Source organism: Protobothrops mucrosquamatus, unplaced genomic scaffold (genome assembly GCF_001527695.2).
Source record: "Protobothrops mucrosquamatus isolate PMUCROS unplaced genomic scaffold, P.Mucros_1.0 scaffold1085, whole genome shotgun sequence".
NCBI classification, from domain to species: Eukaryota; Metazoa; Chordata; class Lepidosauria; order Squamata; family Viperidae; genus Protobothrops; species Protobothrops mucrosquamatus.
In genome coordinates this window covers 15,072-37,392 of record NW_015387312.1, presented here as the reverse complement: position 1 = coordinate 37,392, position 22,321 = coordinate 15,072, and the positions used below count along the sequence as shown (strand labels likewise).

The following is a 22,321-nucleotide window of genomic DNA, read 5'->3' as shown; positions in this document are numbered from 1 at the left end:
CAAGACTTGGTTATTCCAGCTCGCAGGACTGGCCTAGGGTAATTTTTAGAGGGGTTTTAATCAATATTTTAAATTGGACAATCTTTAATATTTTTTTTAATTAATTTTAAACCTGTATTGTTATTTATGTATTTTAATTGATTGTCAGCCGCCCTGAGTCCTACGAGGAGAAGGGCGGGATATAAATCTAAATAATAAAATAAATAAATAAATAAATTGCGACTTTTTCCCCATTGCTGGCACTGGGGTGAGCGTGGTTTTGTTGTGATGCATCCGGCCCATGGCCCGGCAGTTTGACATGCCTGGTATAGATAGATTAATCCATTCACTGAAAGAGGATCTTGACTTGAATATGTTTTCACCTTTATCACAGGTTCAAGTTGGGCAAAGTCAAAGTTGCAAATCTGGATCCTTATGTATAGTCTCCGATCCACTTTATTTTTTAAAGTACAATATGTGCCATAAATTGAGAACAATTCTATTGCTGAATTCTATCACTCAATTCTATCACAATTCTATCACTCTTGGGTATCTGAGGTTGAGCAGAACACTTGTTTATTATCTCCATTGTCTGTATTTCATGTCTGCTTGCTTTGGAGATCCACCATGGATTACAATGATGAGATCTTTGTGTTTATCAAGTCCCTAATCTGTAGCAAGTGAGGATTATGAATGGACATAATCTGGGCTCCATTTCCTTCTAGGAGAGAGGGAAGGGAAGGAAAGGGAAGAATTGGATTTTATCAGGGGATGGATGTGGAGAAAAGTGAAGAGAAAGCTCTGCAATCTATACATCAGACTATGATGCAGTAAAGAAGTTTCTTGGATGAGAAGCAAATTGTTTTCAAAGGAAAAAACCAAGAAAGTCCAGTTGTCTTTTGAAAAAGCATCTTTGGGACAACCATGACCTGGATTATTGAGAATCTTCATGGTGATATGATGCAGTAGGCACTCTGAGGCCCAGATTGCTATGAAATTTAATTCACTTTCTCCAGAAGTTGTGGGCACTTGAACACTGGAGTTTTTAAAGAAGATATTGGACAACCATTTGTTCAGAATGAAATAGGGTCTCCTTGTTGAACAGAGGATTGGACTAGAAGACCTCCAAGGTCCCTTCCAACTCTGTTACTCTGTATTTGTCTCCATTATTATTTTACAATCTCAATAACAGAAAGAAAAAGGGAGGAAGCCGCTATCATAATAGGGACCTATCATTGTGGACCTGGTATGCTTGATCTAGAGGTTCTTCTATGGAAATCCTGTTGATCCCTACAAGGCGCTATATAAAAACTTTTTGAGTCAGGCAGGGAATATCCTACATCAATGTTTCTTAATGTTGGTGGCTTTAAGATGTGTGGACTTCAACTCCCTCCATGACATTAAAAAAAAAAGTTAATGCATTATAGTTTGGTTTTCCCCACCAAACTCGGTGTTTTCACCTCTAGCTGAGTCAAAACACAAACGGAAGTTAAGTTTCTATTCAAAGCTCATCTGAGTTCTTCTTCTGAAGTTATGAATCTAACACTGTAAAGCTTTGGCTCAAATTGGAAGCTTCAGCTGCAGCTCTTGGTGTAAACAGGATGCATCTGTTCTCAGGGTGACTTACCGAAAAAGAGTTAGGAGACCATCAACCGATAGCGTCGGCCATTTTGTCATGAACGCCAAACTTCAGGAAGAAATGGAGCGGTCAGAATTTTCATTGCGGCCACAATAAATTATGTCCTGAAAAATAGCATGTCATAGATTAAATGTGCCAGAAGTTGTTAGCTTTGAGGTTCTCAACAGTTAGATGTTTCTTCTGCTTTCCGAAAAAAGTAATAATAATTCATTTGCCTTCAACAGAATGTCCCACATGGCTTCTTTTCTTTTCTTTTTTTGAAATTTTTTTATTGATTTTCTAATTTTAGGGTGCCACATGGCTTATTTTCTTGCCTCAATTTTTTTTTTTTTTGCGAGGGTGGGTGCTGATATAGGACCTACACAACCATGAATTTAACAGCAGCATGAGTCAGGAAAATTTAGCAGGTGGTACTCTTTTCTCAACATTTTGGCCCATGAGAGAGAAAACACTTTATCCACTATTTTTTTTTAATCCTGCAACTTGAGGGCTCTAGTGGTATTAACCCTACAGGTCCAGGCTTGTTCATTTCTTGTGTTTGGAAAAGCTATGTGCACATCTTTGTTATGTGAGATTCCATAACAATATAGACATTTCGGTTTTGAACCTCTGCTTGTTTCTACTGACCCTTCTCCCTTTCCCATTCAATGCAAAAAGGTAACTATTAATCCTTTATTTTAAAACAGGACCTCAAAATCTAGAAAGAAGTTGAAAGACTTGAACACTGGGCCCTAACTAATAAAATGCAAGGAAAGTAAGGTTTTACGCCTTCGCAAGAAAAAAACAAATGCATAGGTTATAGAATAGGCAATGCCTGACTAAGTAGTAACTGTCAGAAGGATCTAGGGGTCCTAATAAACAACCACTTGAATATGAGCCAGCCGTGTGCTGCAGCTGCCCAAAAAGCAAGGTTGCATTAACAGAGGGGTAGAATAAAGATCATGTGAAGTGTTGATACCACTTTATAATGCCTTGGTAAGACCACACTTGGGATACTGCGTCCAGTTCTGGTCATCATGATACAAAAAAGATGTTGAGGCTCTAGAAATGGTGCAGAGAAGAGCAACAAAGATGATAAGGGGTCTGGGGACTAAAATATACAATGAACTGCTTTAGGAACTGGGTATGTTTAGCCTATCAAAGAGAAGGACCAGGGGTAGCACAGTCTTCCAATATTTGAAGGGCTGTTACAAAGAAGAGAGAGTCAACCTATTCTCCAAAGCACCCAAAGGCAGGAGAAGTAACAGATAGAAACTTATCAAAGAGAGATCCAACTTAGAACTAAGGAGAAATTTCTTGACAGTAAGTACAATTGATCAGTAGCATGGCTGGCCTCCAGAAGTTGTAGGTGCTCCATCACTGGAGATTTTTAAGAAGAGATTGGACAGCCAATTTGTCTGGAATAGTGTAGGGTCTCCTGCTTGCATAGGAGATTGGATTAGAAGACCCCCAAGGTCCCTTCCAATTTTGGTATGCTGTATTCTATTCTGTGTAGTCCAGATCAGAACACTAAGTACAAATACTAGTGTAAAGTTACAGGGGCAGAATCTTGCAAGTCTGATCTTCCTTACTTTTACTCTCCCAAAACTAGAGGGGGTTCCTTTTGAGACATTTTCTGATGATGTTACCTAGTTAGGGTCATGAAACCTCTGCAAGAAAACAAGCAAAGAGCACCAAGGACCCTTCATTTCAACCCTGAGCTAATAATAATAATAATAATAATAATAATAATAATAATAATAATAATAATAATAATAATAATAATAATAATAATAATAATAATAATAAAAGTTGGAAGGGACCTTGGAGGTCATCGAGTCCAACCCCCTGCCCAGGCAGGAACCCTACATCATTTCAGACAAAAGGCTGTCCAGTCTCTTCTTAAAAACTTCCAGTGTTGGAGCATTCACCACTTCTGGAGGCAGGTTGTTCCACTGGTTAATTGTTCTAACTGTTAGGAAGTTTCTCCTTAGTTCTAAGTTGCTTCTCTCCTTGATCAGTTTCCACCCGTTGCTTCTCGTCCTGCCTTCAGGCGCCTTGGAGAATAGCTTGACTCCCTCTTCTTTCATTCTCCTTCATTGAGACATTTTTAGACCCTTCCCCTTCTTTCAGACTCAGCATTTCCCAAGATATTCCTACATACCATTACATGTCAGCAGCTGGATAATGAATGGGATTGTTGATGTTTTGCAAGTGAGCAGTTTGTGATCTGGGTGTTATGCTGAAATGATAGACTTGTGGCTTATTGTCTGTAATCTAATGACAGGACACGGTCTCCTTTTACCCTGAATCACTTTTCAGTTACAAGGTTTACATGCTTCTGTTGAATAATGATGTCAGCATATATTAATGTATTAAGCCATACCACTCACATAAGGCATTTAGAGAAAAGATTAAAGGACCAAAGTGACATCACATCTGTCTTAACACAATATAAACAATGCCATGATGTAAATCACAATGTGAGGAGAATTAACCAGTGGAACAGCTTGCCTCCAGAAATTGTGGGCACTCCATCACTGGAGATTTTCAAGAAGAGGCTAGACAATCACTTGTCTGAGATTGTATAGGTTCTCCTGCTTGAGCAGGGGGCTGGACTAGAAGACCTCCAAGGTACCTTCCAGGTTCTACTCTACTCTACTCTACTCTACTCTGCTCTACTCTACTCTACTCTACTCTACTCTACTCTACTCTACTCTACTCTACTCTACTCTACTCTATTTTCTATTGAATGTCCATGGCACTATATGAAGATACTGAATCTGAGGAGGTAAATGGCTTACATGAATAACAGAATAACAAAATTGGAAGAGATCATGGAGGTCTTCTAGTCCAACCCCCTGCTCAGTCAGGAAACCCTATACCATTTCAGGCAAGTGGTTGTCCAATCTCTTCTTAAAAACTTAAAAACTTCCAGTGTTGGAGCATTCCACTGATTAATTGTTCTCACTGTCAATTTCTCCTTAGTTCTATGTTTGTTCTCTTCCCTGATTAGTTTCCATTCTTTACTTCTTTTCCTGCCTTCAGGTCCTTTGTAGAATAGGATGACCTCCTCTTCTTTGTGGCAGCCCCTCAAATATTGGAATATAGCTATCATGTCATCCCTAATCCTTCTCTTCATTAAACTAGACTGGACATACCCAATCCCAGCAACCGTTCTTCATATGTTTTAGCCTCCAGCCCCCTAATCATCTTTGTTGCTCTTCTCTGCACTCTTTTTTACATCATGGCAACCAAAATTGGATGCAGTATTCCAAGTGTGGCCTTAATAAAGCAATTGTCAAACTCACCAAACCAAAAAAGACACACTGTGATTCTTCAGAACAGATTTCTTTATTATTCGTCACCTATAGACAGAACCTTGCCTAACTAAGGCATTCTATCACTGCATGTACTCTGGGAACTGTTAAGGAGGTGCCCTCTTCACCATCTTTTTCTCACACAAATTATCCGAACTGAGTTGTCTCTTGCTTCTCTGGAATCCACCCACTCCCTCCTGGGAATCCAGACTACATTCCATTACAGCAATTGCCATTCTTCTCACAAAGCTGGGTTGGATTTCAGTTCCTGGATTCCAATACATACTATCTGAACTACTATTCAGTTACACTTATATTCCTTATTTGACTAAAGGAATTTTCAATCATTGCTACAAAACTCTGGAAGGCTGATCTGGTGAGATGACAAAAAGAGCACTTGGCAAAGGATGCTAAATACTCAAAGAACTTTTGAAATCAAGAGCTAAATTGTAACTGAGAGGAGCATCCAAACCATGCTTACATAGTTGGTGTGGCTAAGGAAGAGGGAAAGAAGAAACAAGAAGTCGAGCTAAACAATCCTAGAACATTTTCAGATTAATTCCAAAAGGGTGTTTCAGAGCACCAGAAAACCTGGGACTCTTAAAAATAGTCACATCTTCTCTCAAAATTACATGGCAGCTCCAGAAGGCAACACTCAATTCCAGGAAAACATAGTTGATTTTAAAAATATGGATTGAGGTTGCATACAGGTTCCTACAACAGTTGTTATAATTGTGGGGCACCTTTTGCAATCAAATCGCAAGTCTAGCACAGTCGGTTCTTGATGTGGAAAATAGTGTATCTAGCCATAACATCGTGATCTTCTCAAAATGACTTTCACCAGATAACATGTCACCTCATGATGATATGGGTGGCAAATTTAATAAAAATAAATAAATGAATACATAAATACATGTAACAGGTACAACTGGTGTGAGCATATCATTGCAATTGGAACAGAAGAACAAAGACATAATACAAAAGAATGCTAAGATCATTGGTGTCCATCCATTCTATTCTTTCATAATTTTCATAACTGTTTAATTTCTGGCCTGTACTTCTAAGTAGCCTCTGTGTCTGTTCAGACCTTTGAGAACATCTTGAGGATGCTTTAATTAGTTAGTTAGTTAGTTAGTTAGTTAGTTAGTTAGTTAGTTAGTTAGTTAGTTAGTTAGTTCGTTCGTTCGTTCGTTCGTTCGTTCGTTCGTTCGTTCGTTCGTTCGTTATGGAACTAAATTTCTGCCGGCCTGGAGAAGTTAAGCTCCAAAAGCTATGCTTGATGAAGCTTGCTACCACATTTAGACTTCACGAGTCTACCCTATGTGCATTCAAAACAGGAAGTATGGCTGAAGAGAGCCAAGTTTCAGCTTTACTTCCTCATTTTTTCTTGCTTTAAGCAATTGTCTTCCAACTTGACATCTCTTTTCATCAGCCAATTTTAATATCAGAAGAAGCACAGACAAGGCATATGTATGTTCACAGTAAACAAACAGACCTAACAGGGATCCTCACAGAAACAGATAGTATAAATAAGCACCCATTTGTTTTATCAAAACATAAACAATTACAAGCTTGATCCAGTTAAAAAGAGGAAGAACTAGTCACACAAAACATGTTTGTGTGTGTGCATGTGTGTGTATGTTTGTGCATGTGTTCTGAGTAGTATAATGCTATTCCCTTTTTGATTAAGCAATATTACACATTGTCCCAAAAGACATAGGGGAAAATAGGAAAGCCTGCTTCTGCTTGTGTGAATATCATAGCCACACACTTTTTGCAGCACAATCCCCGGCCACTAAAACCATTCTCTACCCACCAAAACACTGAATGCAGTTTCCAATGGTTGAAGTTTTCTATCCCAAGTTGGATACTTATATAAATCAATTCCTTTATCTGTTTTCTAGAATGGAATGTCAGATGTTTCATTGAGTGAGTAGACCATCTGTGATAATCTGCACAAACTCTTTGTTGACATGGGAAACTCAGTTAACATGTTCCCAGAGATCAGAAAGTCCCAACAGGAGTCAGAATCCAGGTATTTAAGGCAGAGTGTGATTTCCAATTCCAGATCTCTATATAAATTGAGTTTTAAGTAGGACTTGTGATGTCCTTGTTGTGATCAGAGGAGCAGAAAAATGTTCAGCCTTTGTAATTTGGGAAAGTTCTAACTTCCAAATCCCAACTGAAATACAATTTTGCCCAATAAATATTCAACTACTCATTTACGTTGGTCTATAGCAGGGCTTTTCAACCAGTGGTACGGGTACCACCTGTGGTACATTGGCACCTGGCAGGTGGTACGCGACCATCCTAGAAAAGTGGTAGCGGGGGAGGGGAATGAGCTGAACCAGTGGCAGCACCACACAAGCCTGAGCGAGAGATGGCTGGAGCTGCAGGGCTGTCAGGGCTCAGTGGAAGTGCCAGGATCAGTGCTTCTTCAGGGCTGTCATGGCTCAGTGGAAGTGCCAGGATCAGCACTTCTTCAGGGCTGTCAGGGCTCAGCAGAAGTGCCAGGATCAGCGCTTCTTCGGGGCTGTCAGGGCTCAGCGGAAGTGCCAGGATCAGCGCTTCTTCAGGGCTGTCAGGGCTCAGCGGAAGTGCCAGGATCAGTGCTTCTTCGGGGCTGTCAGGGCTCAGCGGAAGTGCCAGGATCAGCGCTTCTTCGGGGCTGTCAGGGCTNGGGCTGTCAGGGCTCAGCGGAAGTGCCAGGATCAGCACTTCTTCGGGGCTGTCAGGGCTCAGCGGAAGTGCCAGGATCAGCACTTCTTCGGGGCTGTCAGGGCTCAGCGGAAGTGCCAGGATCAGCACTTCTTCGGGGCTGTCAGGGCTCAGCGGAAGTGCCAGGATCAGCACTTCTTCCGGGATGTCAGGGCTCAGCGGAAGTGCCAGGATCAGCGCTTCTTCGGGGCTGTCAGGGCTCAGCAGAAGTGCCAGGATCAGCACTTCTTCGGGGCTGTCAGGGCTCAGCGGAAGTGCCAGGATCAGCGCTTCTTCAGGGCTGTCAGGGCTCAGCAGAAGTGCCAGGATCACTGCCAGGCTCCAGCTGGAGCTCGGCGCTGATCCTGGTGCTTCTGCTGAGCCCAGAAGAAGCACCGATCAGCTGGAATGTTGCAGCATCTCCAGGGTCTTGTGATTTACATTCAGATGCTTGGCAACTGATTCATATTTATGACGGTCACAGTGTCCCAGGGTCATGTGAAGTGACCAAAAGCTGTTGCAACTACCCAGCAAATGGGGGAATAAAAACCAAACACCCCCCACCCCACCCCCGCTGCCAATCCTCAACAGAAATGCTCACAACAATGAAAACCTCGGACAGGAGGAAGAGCGCCGCTGGGCGGGCAGGAGTCTTGCTCGGCTGTGGCTTGGGGGGCACATTTTTCAGTGCCATTGTAACTTCGAACAGTCACTAAGCGAACTGTTGTAAGTTGAGGACTACCTGTACTGTCTCACTTTTTTCCTTTTGAGGGGGGTCATCAAGTTTTTGACACCTTGCTAGGCGACTGGTGGTACTCGGATATTGTCATATCCTAAAAGTGGTACAATGGGTGAAAAGGTTGAAAAGCCCTGGTCTATAGATTGCAAAATTTTTCACATTGTTATTTCTTTCCCTCACTTAATAAATTTTCTTTCTGTCACTTAATAGATATCAACCTCCTTGAGATTTGTCCTTCAAGCAGATTTTTTTTTTTACAGTATCTGAGATTCCATCTGAGATTTCAAGTGCGGGCTTGGTAAGACTACACTTCGACTATTGCATCCAGTTTTGGTTGCCTTGATACAAAAAAATATTGAGACTCCAGAAAGTCTCCATTGTTCATATGTTTTAGCCTCCAGCCCCCTGATCATCTTTGTTGCTCTTCTCTGCTCTCTTTCTAGAGTGTCAACATCTTCTTTAATATTGTGGCGAGCAGAACTGGATGCCGTATTCCAAGTGTAATCTTACTAAGGCTTCTTAAAGCAGTACTAATACTTCATGTGATCTTGATTCTATCCCTCTTTTTTTTAATTTTTTGTCTTTTTGTCTTTGCACAGAACAAAAATACAAAGTACATTTTTTCTTTTTTCTTAACAATACTATGTCCTGTATCTCTTACATTTATTTACATTTATTTACATTACTTCTCATACTTTTTTATTCCTCAATTCTAACCAGTTATAATACATGTCCCATATCTCATAAAATTCTGTAACTTCTTTGTCTTTTATTTCTAAAGTAAGTTTATTCATCTCAACACATTCTAATATCTTGTGTATTATCATTGAACTTGTTGGTATTTTTTCCCTTTTCCAGCATTGCGCATAGGCAATACATGCAGCAGTTATTATATGTATAATGATGTATTGAAATTGTTTTTCCATCTTTGGATTGATTATGCCTAATAGAAACATTTCGGGTTTAATGCAGCCTGGGATTGCATTGGCTTTTTTGGTTGCTGCAGCACATTGTTAGCTATTTGTTGTGTCAAGTTCTGCCAACATTTGCGCTGTGACGTTCTGCTGGGAAAATGTCCAGCAAACCACTACAAAGGATTTGGGGATTAATTTTCCAAGGCGTTGTAAGAGTTTTAATGTTTTAAAGGCAAAAAAAAAGGAGGAGGAACTAAGGATTAGGCCCAGCTCTACTACAGGCCTGAGTTAACTTGTTTGGACAGGGCATGGAAGATATCACTCAGTTTCCACGGTTTTGTAGCCAAACAGGAAGACTGCTTCATTTATTTTTTTTTAATACTCTGAAATACCAGAGGGGAGGACAAGAAACAATGGATGAAAATTAAATCAAGGAGAGAAACAACCTAGAACTATGGAAAAATTTCTTAACAGTGAGAACAATCTACCAGTGGAATGGCTTGCCTTCAGAAGTCGTGGATGCCCCATCACAGGAGACTTTTGAGAAAAGACTGGACAGCCATTTGTCTGAAATGGTATAAGGTCTTCTGCTCAAGCAGGGGTTGGACTAGATGACCTCCAAGTTCACCTTCAAACTCTTTTATTCTATTCCTATTGTATTCTATTCCTATTCTATTCTATTCTTATTCTATTCCTATTCTATTCTATTCTATTCTATTCTATTCTATTCTATTCTATTCCTATTCCTATTCCTATTCCTATTTCTATTTCTATTCCTATTCCTATTCCTATTCCTATTCCTATTCCTATTCCTATTCTATTCCTATTCTATTCTATTCTATTCTATTTCTATTCCTATTCCTATTCTATTTCTATTTCTATTCCTATTCCTATTCTATTCCTATTCTATTCCTATTCCTATAACTATTCTATTCCTATTCTATTCCTATTCTATTCCTAATTATATTCTATTTTATTCTATATTCTATTCTATTCTATTCTATTCTATATTCTATTCTATTCTATTCTATTCTATATTCTATATTCTATGTTATGTTATGTTATGTTATGTTATGTTATGTTATGTTATGTTATGTTATGTTATGTTATGTTATGTTATGTTATGTTATGTTATGTTATGTTATGTTATGTTATGTTATGTTATGTTATGTTATCATGATAGCAGTATTCCAATATCTCAGGGGCTGCCACAAAGAAGAGGGAGTCAAGCCATTCTCCAAAGCGCCTGAAGGCAGGACAAGAAGCAACGGATGGAAACTAATCAAGGAGAGAAGCAACCTAGAACTAAGGAGAAACTGCCTGACAGTTAGAACAATTAACCAGTGGAACAACCTGCCTCCAGAAGTGGTGGATGCTCTAACACTGGAAGTTTTTAAGAAGAGACTGGACAGCCATTTGTCCGAAATGGTGTAGGGTTTCCTGCCTGAGCAGGGGGTTGGACTAGATGACCTCCAAGGTCTCTTCCAACTTTATCATTATTATTATTATTATTATTAAACATTGCAGAATTGACTAGTAATGATTTTGTTAGAGCAACAAATATTGACAGGTGTTGTTGACCAGTTTAATTAAAATCGGATACCCCTGTTTTTCTCAGTAAAAGAGTGTTTGGACCTCTAAAAGGCATAAAAGAGAAAGAAGGGAAGTTCTCCACGGTTGAGAGCATTTCACATGGCAATTTTGGGAACTCAGTTCACAACAACGAGGGATTTTTCACACCTTCAGTTCACACTTTTACGCCAGCCCTAAGAATGTTACTAATTGCTAATTTTGGTTTGTTTCTAAATGACACTTCCTAAAAACATGAGCAAAACTCTGAAGGCCCTGTTAATCAAGGACATCGTTCTCAAGGAGAAACAGAATCCAGTCTAACAACAGAGGCCGATGGTGTCCCCGGCATTTGATTTGGTGAGTAAAAAAAGAGGTACTGTTATTTGACTTTCCATCTCCTGGGAAGATAGAAATAAATGAGAATACTAGGTGAATGGGAACTTTTCTGGAATCAGGTGCCACCTTTGGGAGAAGAGGGCAAGGTAAGATGTCTTGGAAAAAGAATTTGTAACTGTCATTTTATTAGATTTCTTGTCACTGTGTTTAGTTTTCCTAGCTGTTGAGGAATAGAAAGGCTTGTTGTGCTCTTCGTGTGATCAAATATCCACCAAAGGGACTGAAGTTCTTGGTAGCAACTTTGTACTGTAGGACTGTGTCATTGATTCTACCTCAGTCCCTGAACATCAGTAATGGAGCAATTCTATCCAAAGCTAAGAGTGGGCTCCTCACATCCTTGAAGGTGATCGCATTTTAGTAAGGATTTAGCAGGAAGGAAGTGTTATACACACAACTATCTTGCTGAGCTGGGAAACTGCCTGCCACTCAGTTAGAGAAAAGTTCAAAAATGAATGGTGGAGAGAGTTCTAGCATATTCTTTCACAAAAAAGCTAGAAGGACCTGCATGTTCCATCTGGCCTACCTGCCACCTTCATCCTTCATCTTCTTGTTTAGTCTAATGCTAAGAAAACCTAGATGGGTTTAAGGGAACTTGGCATTCATCTGGAAGACTTCTCATTTCTAACAAAGGAAATAGCAGTGGGGCTACTGGGACCATTCCTGGTTCCAAGCTTGATGCTTCAAATTATTTCTGACCACTCAGATCAGCAACGGACAAACTGAGCATCTAGCAGTGCATCTATAGTCTATAGAATAGTCTGTCTATTCTGATACTTAATTGTAAGCTTCTGGTCATCAAGATTACAATAGCTAATGATCATCAAAGTAGCTCCTTAAATGTCCACCTACAACCTCATGCATTCTAGAGCTTCAATCGGTTATTATTCCTGATTCCTGAATGATAGCCATAAGATAAGCTACCTGTTGATATGAAAAATGGGGTCACCCAGCTATCTGCTCAAAGCCAAGAAAGAAGAAGTTAGGTTCAGGAACATCTGGATTAGCTCTTAGCTAAGAGCTAGGTAGCATTTTTAAAAGCAGCTTAGCCTTTAGGTCTACTGGAAATTTCTTGAGCATCTACCTGAGTGATGCTGTTCAAATAAGCTAGTGGAAACCAAGGACCCTAAGAGCTGAGTACTAGGGCTAACAAAAGCTAGTGGAAAGCAGCAATGCTTATCCCAAGCCTTCAACCCAACTGGGGTCTAGGATTCATATAAGCTAGTAGAGAGCATAGGAGCTTGCCACTAGCTTTAGGTTTAACTGAAAGGTTTTCCACCTTGTAGCTTAGCTCCTAAGCGTGAGGAAACAGCTTAACAGGGCATCTACTGCTATTACATAGCTCAATGCATGGGTTCATCTAAGCTGGATTCTCAGGTGAAATTTCCTAGCCCAGCTGGCTATTACATATCAAGGAAGCAAGAAGGGAGCTACAAGGCTTAGGCTAAACTTCATGCTTAACTAGGATAGTTTTTTTTTACTTCCTACCTCAATGTTATGATTCAGCTAGGGCCGAAGAAGGCCAACCGTGTATTTGTTTTGCTCGGTGCTTCTCCAACTTGGCAACTTTAAGATGTGTGAACTTCGACTCCCATTTTAGGAGTTCAAGAAGTCCACACATCTTAAAAGCTCGCAAGGTTGAGAAATCCTGGTTTAGCTTGATCTGCAATCTCGGGGCTCATGTATCTAGTGAGGATTAAGGAAGCTACCTAGTCTTCTCCAAGCCTGTAGCTCAACTGAGATGTTTGCTGTGCTTTAGACAAGATACTGAAGAGCTGAGGGAACTAGCCATTAATCTCATGTTCAACATGGAGCTTCTCTATATCCACGGACTCTGTGAGCTTAGGTCAGCTAATGGGCTGAATTACTCCAAGATGGATGTGGCGCTTTTACATTTTTCAATGCCCAGCTAAATGCTAGGATTTAGGAAAGCTACTGGGGAGGCAAAGTGGTTATTCCAAACCATGCTAAACTGGAAGGCTTCTAGCTGGGTTTTAGTGTTCAGCTAAGCCAATCAGTAAGAAGGAGATTTGCTAACCATCAGTTGCTTGATCTCCAGCTGAGTCCTAGAGAACAAATAAGCTGGCAATGAATGGGGAAGCTGCTTGCTCCAAGCTGATGTTTAGCCAAGACATCCTCAACCATCCAACTGAATGTTACAGTTTCAGGGCAGTTGATGCAGAAAAAGTAGTCTTATTCCAAGCTTCATGGCCAACTAGGAGGTGGTGTTTTTTTTACCTCCTAGCTAACTATGATTCATTAAGCTGGGGGAAAAGGACTTTCTTGCCCCAAGCTTCCAAATCTCCTGCTTAGCTAAAAGCTTGGTGACAACTATGATTTGAGCAGTTGGGCTCATAACAAGCTTTTGGAGAGCAACGGGGATGCCCGAGTGTCTGCTCCAACCTTGATGCTGATCTTTCACATTTTTTAATCATTAACTAACTCTAGAATGTAGGGAGACTAATTTGAAGCAAGTGGGCTTATTCTACACTTCATGCTAGAAGAATTTTCACAGCCTAGCTGAGTGTGTTGAGTTCTGCCAAGCTAATCAGGAAAAAAGGGAGCTAACGGGGTGTCTGCTCCAGGCCTTACACATAACAGTGAGCTCTCATTCTCCAAGAGATGAGAAGAGTTCCTAAAAGGGTGAGGAGCAAGAGAAAAATGTGTCCTTCTTATAGAGAGTGTGAGGGTTCCAGTAAGCTAGCAGAGAAGGAAAGTAATGGAGTAACAGTTCAAAGTCTGATTCTCAGCTAGGATGTTATCAGAAACTGAATGCTATGATTCAGTTAAATTAGTGAACAGCCAGTTAACAAAAGCTAGTGGAAAGCAGCAATGCTTACCCCAAGCCTCAACCCCAGCTGGGGTCTAACTGTAGGATTCATATAAGCTAGTAGGGAGCACAGGAGCTTGCCACAAAGTTTAGAGTCCATCTCATAGCTTAGCTCCTAAGCTTGGAGGAAACAGCTGAACAGGGCATCTACTGTTATCACATAGCTCAGAGCATGGGTTCATCTAAGCTAGCGCGATCAGGCTGTCTTATTTAAGCCTGATTCTCAGTTGAAACTTTCTAGTGAAGCTGGCTATTACATTTCAAGGAAGCAAAAAGGGAGGTACAAAGCTTAGGCTAAACTTCATGCTTAACCAGGATCAATTTTTTTTTTTTACTTCCTACCTCAGTGTTATGATTCAGCTAGGACTGAAGGTCAACTATTTATTTGTTTAGCTCGGTGTTTCTCCTACTTGGTAACTTTGAGATGTGTGAACTTCAACTTCCATTTTAGGAGTTCAAGAAGTCCACAAATCTTAAAAGCTCGCAAGGTTTAGAAACCCCTGGTATAGGTTGAGCTGCAATCTTGGGGCTCATGTATCTAGTGAGGATTAAAGAAGCTACCTAGTCTTCTCCAACCTGGAGACTTAGTGCAGACATTCTTGCTCTCCAGCTGTTTGCTGTGCTTGAGGAAAGCTATTGAAGAGCAAGGGAACTAGCAATTAGTCTCATGTTCAACACAGGGCTTTTTTATATCCATGGACTCTATGAGCTTAGGTCAACTAATGAGCTGAATTACTGCAAACTGGATGCTGAGCTTTTTTCAATGCCCAGCTAACTGCTAGGATTTTTAACTCCCAGCTAAATGCTAGGATTCAGATAAGCTAGTGAACAGCCAGGAAGCTCCTACAAGTCTCATATGTAGTGTGAAGCTCCTTGATCTCCTTGTTCAAGTCTAGATTTCAAATAAAATAGTGAAGAACAAGGAGGTTACTTGCCACAACTCATGTGCTCAACTGAGATATCCTCAATCATCCAGCTGAATGCTAGGAGTCAGTCAAGCTAGTGGGGAACAAGGGATGATGATGATTGTCTATGGAGATTCTCAATCATCCAGGTCATGGTTGTCCCAAAGATGCTTTTCAAGAGGCAACTGGGCTTTGTTTTTCCTAGAAGACATTTTTCTTCTCATCCAAGAAGCTACTTCAGCTCTGACTGGATGGTGGGGAATGGAAGGATCTAGTCAGAGCTGAAGAAGCTTCTTGGATGAAAAGTGAAACATCTTCAAAGAAAAACAAGAAAGCCCAGTTACCTCTTGAAAAAGCACCTTTAGGACAGATGGTGATGATGTTATTCATCCAGTCTTGATAATTCTATGGGCCAGGTCTCTCCACATCTTCCAACCTTGCGCTACTTCTTTGAGTTGTTCTACGCTCTAGCTGGTGTCAGGTTTGATGGTGTCCAGCCTTCATGTTCTTTGGAGCTTATCCCAAATGTCAGGTTCAACCAAGAGATAAGCTAGTTCAGGGGCTTAATTAGATATCTCCAGTGAGAATGTCTTGCTCACTCAGCTGAGAGCTTGGGTTCACATAAGCTAGCATGGATCAAGGGGTTATTGGGAGGTCTGCTCAAGGGTGAAGTACAGCCGAGACACCAGCTGAATGCTTTGCTTTAATTGTCAATTGTTAACAAGAGAACATCCTACAGATCTCACACACATTAGGATGCTTTCTAATTCCCTACCTTAGTTCTAGGATTTAAAACAGAGGGGTGGGAGGGGGGCAGGAGGCTGCCTCCTCCAAGCCAGAGTTGTTTTTAGGCATTTATGTGAATGCTATGCTTCAGACGACCTAAGCCAGAGCTAAAGTCTCATGCTCAGCTCTAAGCTTTATGATCTCCTAGCTAAGGGCAAGGTAGAGGGGAATGAGAAGGCTGTTGGATGCTCTACTGAAGGGGTCTTCAAACTTGGCCCTTTTATGACTTGTGGACCTCAACTCCCAGAATTCCTCAGCCAGAGTGCCTGGCTGAGGAATTCTGGGAGTTGAAGTCCACAAGTCATAAAAGGGCCAGGTTTGAAGACCCCTGCTCTACTGAGACATCTATTTGTCTAAAATGGTATAGTTTCCTGCCTCAGCAAGGGGTTTGACTAGAAGACCTCCAAGGCCCCTTCCAATTCTGTTATTCTGTTCTCTTCCCTCCGGATGTCTGCTTGCATGCTAGGATTCAGTGAAGCTAGTGAGAAGCAAGAGGGTGGAGGGTTATTCCAAGTTTTATACAGAACTGGAGATAGTATACGTCCTGCCTCTCTGAGGCATAAAATCAGCCATCTGCTTATTTCTGTAGGTCAGAGTGCTGATAAAGGCATAGGGAAAAAGCAGCTTCGTTTTGATCAATTCACACTGGTAAAACTCCTGTTTCTCTCGTTAGAGCTTTGATGTTTCGTGTTTAACAGGGAGCTGAATCCTTAGGGTGAATTTTTGCCTTAGCACATTTGCCATTTCAACTTTGAGGAGGTGAAAAATATTAAAATGGCGCAATTAGTGCACTCCAGTTACCTGCTAGAAGGGATTCATAAGTAGCCATTTAGCGGTGGAATTTGGTTTCATGAATTTCCAGAAGCTCCTAACATATAAAGAAACGTCTGCATCTCGGATGCAGAATGGAAGGAACTAAAAATAATTCTGCAACTTGGTTTGTTAGACTGTGTCTCCCCCTGTTTGAGTGACGCTCTAGTTTTCTTTTTCCACTATAACTTGCTTTATTCAGTAAACAGACAGACAAGCAGATATTCAGCCGGCATTTAAGCAGGTGACAGAATGCATGGCTCTGCTAAGCCATAGATGAGGCTGGAGAACATGAAGTGAGAGAAAGATGCATGTAAAATGGGGACAGACTCTTCAGATGTCCTCATTTTTACATGCAGCTGTATCTCATGATCTCAAATCCACTTAAAGTGAGATATGATGATTTTTTTTTTAGATTCCATGGGCTAAGGAGGGTCCTTTTTGAGATGTCTGTCATTCCTTTTGTGAGCTAAGCTGTCTCTTAACCCATCTGTGCTTCTTCCTGAGATGTTTACCATGCCTCCTTTCCTTCTGTGAGCTAAGCTGCCTCTTATCCCCGTCTCCCAAGGTCTTTCTCACATGCCATTACATTTGGTTATTCTCAGTTTGTGTTCATACTGATTTTTGCTTGGACTAAGACTCGGTTTTGCTATGTCAATGAGAACTGGTCCCCAAACATACTTCATTCTCACATTCTTCATGGCAGCAATTCTAAATTTCTCCCACCTTATTTCCCCATGGGCATGAAAATATGACCCCTTCTTCTCATAGGCTGCAGCTGGTAGTATCCAATCCAGTGTCATGTCCATGGACAATGCAAAATAAATAGTTTTCCCTCTGGTTAGTTGTAAGTCCTCAGAAAGTGGAAAGCTTGACCATGAAGATCAGCAAGCCAGGTATCCCAAATTAGCTGGAATATTTACGATTTGGGACAGGGTCATCCTGCTCAAAAACCTCAAGAAATCTTGGGTTTCTTAAGCTTCTTAACCCCAAGAAGGGAGAACAATGAAAGCCAGAGCCAGGAATAAACCAACATGAGACAGAGTTCTCCTCAACTAGATGGACACTGTCAGTGACCTCTATGTGGGGATGTTTTCTATAATATGACTCTTATTCCTTTCTTGCCTGGCAGCAGATTTGGTCTAAAAATTTGGCCATCTTGTTCTCGATTAGAACTATCAAACCGATAAGAGTTATCAATCAAAAATGGATAGCTATCTCAATGAATTTGTATGTCCATGCTGTTATCACAACAAAGGTATTGCACCAATCCACAGTGGTCAAAAACATTTTGGGCTTGAGAATACTACAGGCAGGCGGGGGGGGGGGAAGCACCGTATATTTGTTTGTGTCTATTTTTTTTCCATGTACTCAAGGTATCCAAAAGTGCATTGTACTTTGATGGTGTTTGGGTGATTCAGGGATCTTGCTTATTTTAAAATAAAACAATATTTTATTTTCAGAAACAATCTTAGGACTTTAAACACACTTTTTTTAGGGGGGAAAACCTGTATTTTCAAAAATAGCTTAAGTGCTTCAGTTCTTATTCCAGCTGCCTCAGCCCCCAATTACATTGATATTTTTTTTAATTATTTTCTTTGTGTATAGGAAAGAATCAAACAATGCCAGCTCTGAATTAGTGCCTATTAGCTTCAGTCTAGTTAAAGTCTTTTAGTTTACTCCTAAATCTTTTAAAAAGTCTTGACTCGTCTAGTTTAGAAATAATTTGCAGTTCTTTTCCAGGAGTTAAATAATTAGAAAAAAAATGAAAGACCAAAGACTTTTTGAGATAGTGATAAATATGTGGTTAAGGGTTGTATGTAAGCCCCTCAAATATTGGAAAATGGTTACCGTCTCACCCCTTATCATTTGTAGTGTGTTTGAACCCAGAAGGGACATAGCATATCTCCAATGATTTATTAAAGATGTCAGTGAAGATGGAGGCCAGTTGATCAGCACAGACAGCAAGAAGGAGTTACCCTGTTTGGGCCTGGGTACTTTTCCAGACCTTGCACATCTTTTTCTGTGATCACCAGAGGTGGGGGGGCAAGAGGGATGGAGTCAGGTGTGGTAGACTTGGCTGTTGTTGGTGTATCTGAAATGGAGAGGGTAGCAATAGTTGACATTGGTCTCCTCTCAAACCTACAGGAGAACACATTCAGGTCATCTGCTAGTTGCCAATTCTCTTTATCAAGGGAGTGAGGTTGCTATAGCCAGTGATATTTGGGGGGGGGGGGTTTTCCACACATTTACTGGTTTATTTATTGAGAGCTTATTCCCGCAGTTTTTTTAAAGTAGCTTCTTTTTGTTGTTCTGATCTCTCTTGTGAATACATTCCTGGCCCGGTTGTATAGCATTCTAACTCCTTCTCCTGTAGGCTTCCTCTTTGGCACGGCGTAGATGTTTGAGCTTAGCTGTGAACCAACATTTATTATTACTGTAGATGTGTAAGGTTTTGGTCGGCACACATAAGTCCTCATAAAACTAATGTATGATGTCACGGGGTCAATGAGTTCATCCAAGTCCTCTGAGGCAGCTTCAAAAACCATCCAGTCTGTGCAGTAGAGACAAGCTCGTAGCTTTAACTTTGCCTCTTCAGTCCAGGATTTCACTGTTTTGTCGGTTTTATGATTTTATGTCTTTATCTATAAACAGGTACAGAGTGAATCCTGCAGTGATCAGAGTGTCCCACAGCCACTCTTGGTGGAGAGTGATAGGCATCTTTTAATTTAGAGTTATCTAAAATATTCTTGCATCGTGTGAAGCCTTTGACATGCTGAATGTATCTTGGTAGTTCCTGGCTTAGATTAGCACTGTTAAAATATCCTAGTACAATGAGTGGGGAGTCTGGCTATCTCTGCTCGGTCCATAGGATTTGGTCAGTTAAAGGTTGCAATGCCTTGTTTATGCAAACTTGGGGTGGTATGTAGACTCCAACTAGGATAAATGAAGAAGATATTTGGGGAGCGTAATAGTCTATAACAGTGATGGTGAACCTTTTAGAGACTGAGTGCCCCAAAACTGGCCCCACCCCCTGCCCCGCTCTTGCCCCGCCCGCACCCCATCCCCCATCCCACCTGCCCTCAGGGCCACTCACCGCCTCCAGGGCCCACCACAGATCGCCCAGGCAGCCCAGCAGCACCATGGTGGCCACGCCCTCTGCCCATGCCCCGCAGCATCAACTGTACGGGATAGGGCATGAGGGCAGAGTCTTGTCTACACTGCCTGGCTGCCATGTCCTTGGCTGCGCTGCTCCGTGTGGGCCATGCTCAGGGGTGACTCTCCTCCAGGGGGGCTTCTGGTCAGGAGGGGGTAATGCGGGGAGGCGAGGCTGGGGCAACGGCACGTGTGCCCACAGAGAAGGCTCCGAGTGCCACCTCTGGCACACATGCCATAGGTTCACCACCACTGGTCTATATCCCAAAATTTCTTTAGTGTAGTGGCATTTTTACACCATCAGTTGTTAATATAAAAAACAGATACCTTCTCCTTTCTTTTTACCGGATGTTTTTGCAATTCTATCTACTCTTTGAATCTGAAATCCTGGTATTTGCAAGCAGCTATCATTAATCAATGATTAATGATAGCATGTTTCAGTGAAGCAGACGGTTGCTGCATTGGAAAAGTCTGAGTTGTTCCTATTTAAAAGGAGCAGTTCATCTATCTTATTTATGAGTGAGAAAAGATTAGTTAAATATCGTGAAGGGAGGGGAAATATTCTTACCCCGTGCTTCTTGGGCAGGGGTCTTCAAACTTGGCCCTTTTATGACTTGTGGATTTCAACTCCTAGAATTCCTCAGTCAGCATGCCTGCCTGAGGAATTCTGGGAGTTGAAGTCCACAAGCTGGGTCTTCAAACTTGGCTCTTTGATGACTTGTGGACTTCAACTCCCAGAATTCCTCAGCCAGCGTACCTGGCTGAGGAATTCTGGGAGTTGAAGTCCACAAGTCATGAAAGAGCCAAGTTTGAAGACCCCTATTCTTGGGTCTGTAAAATGCCTCCCCCTTGCCCCTCCTTCTCCTTCTCTGATTTCTCTTTTGCTTCTTTCTAACTGCCATGCTGAAAGAGATAACCGCTGTTCCCTCAGTCAGAATTTCCCCCTCATTTGAAAAGAAGGGATGAATAGTCGCAGAAAGTTGCTTGTTATTTAAAGTCCACAGACTGATATTCAAAATCTCATCTCTTGAGTATGAAATTGACAGAGAGTCACAGGAAATAATAGAAAACATCAGAGCAACTCAAATATAAATGAAACCTTCAGCTACACAAATGTAACTAACTTTGAGAAAATCACAATTGACAAAGATATTTTGGATACTGACAGGAAATTAAACTTAAGTAAGAGCTCGAAAAACAGGACATTGATTTAATAAGGAGACGTTGTAAATACAATTTATGTATAAAGTGGTTAGAAAAGAGGTTATAAACTGATATTATTGTTATTTGTATAACACTAGATAAATATGAAGAACATGTGTATATCTACTTTTGTGTGTATTAATAGCAGTAAGAATTGTATTTGTCTAATGTTGAGAAAGTGAAAACATCAGGGGAAGAAGAGGGGATCCAAAAAAACCACTGGATTGTGTAACATTGAATAGATTTATACCGAGGTTAAGATGCAACATTGAGTAACAAATGTACCCGGACATCACATCTGTTTACTAAGCATTTATGATTTGTAATAATAGAAAATCAATAAAACATTTATTAAAAGAAAAACTACACAAGAGCATTTCACCAAGGCTGCCATCGCTGGCGCCATCTTTAATGGAATATCACTCACCATCTTCACTGTGTTATCTTTATCTTCCCTACAGCTGTCAAGACAGCCCCAACTGTATTCCCGCTGTCTCCTTGTAACCAAGATATCACCACCGCTTCCCTAGTTTCCATCGGTTGTCTCATCAAAGGCTACTTTCCTCAACCAGCCACAGTGCAGTGGAATTCAGGCGCCATCACCAGTGGGATCCACAACTTCCCTCCGGTTTTGCTGGCATCCGACCACTATACTCACACCAGCCTGCTCACCATCCCTGTCAGCCAGTGGCAATCCCAGGCATTCCAGTGCAATGTCAACCATGCAGCCACCAACACCAGAATTAACAAAATAATTGAACGTAAGTCCTGTAAAGTTATCCTCTTCTTTTCTCAAGGGCAGTTGATTTGTCAAAGGCAAGAAAAGTCAAATGTGAAGGTAAATCATTGGGAAATAATGGCAATTGTCAAGGTCCAAGCAATCCTTGGTTTACAACTCTTTGGTGACCATTTAAACTTATAACAGCACTGAAAAAGGAGATTTTATGACTGTTTTTCACACTTACAATCATTGCAACATCCTTGTGATCACGTGACCAAAATTTGGATGCTTGGCAACCGGCTCATATTTATGATGGTCACAGTGTCCCAGAGTTGTGTCTCACATTTTGTGACCTTCTGGCAAGCAAAGTCCATGGGAAAGCCAAATTCACTTAACAACCATGTTACTAATTTAACAAACTGCAGTGATTCAGTAAACAGCTGTGGCAAAAAAAGTCATAAAATGGGGCAAAACTCATTTAACAAATGTCTTGCTTAGCAATATAAATTATGGGGTTCATTGTTGTCACAGGTTGGGGATTACCTGTAGTTTTTGATTTATCCCCACATGGAGGTAAAGGACCACATGGAGTTACGACTGTCTCCTCAAAAGGTATCTGTGAACCAATGTGAGGAGGAAAGACAGGAGCAGCCATCACCTGTTGGAAGAAATTAAGGC

General features: G+C 41.0%; 1 protein-coding gene across 1 annotated transcript in view; it reads left to right on the top strand.

Moving 5' to 3' along the window:
* LOC107291224 overlaps window positions 1-22,321 on the top strand; it is a gene marked incomplete at its 3' end in the record, with an annotated part of 62,130 nt that overhangs the window by 32,263 nt on the left and 7,546 nt on the right. The window contains exons 10-11 of the mRNA XM_015820196.1: window positions 20,766-20,901; window positions 21,384-21,683. Of these exons, the coding sequence (XP_015675682.1) occupies window positions 20,766-20,901; window positions 21,384-21,683 (436 nt within the window). The remainder of the gene's footprint in view (window positions 1-20,765; window positions 20,902-21,383; window positions 21,684-22,321) is intronic.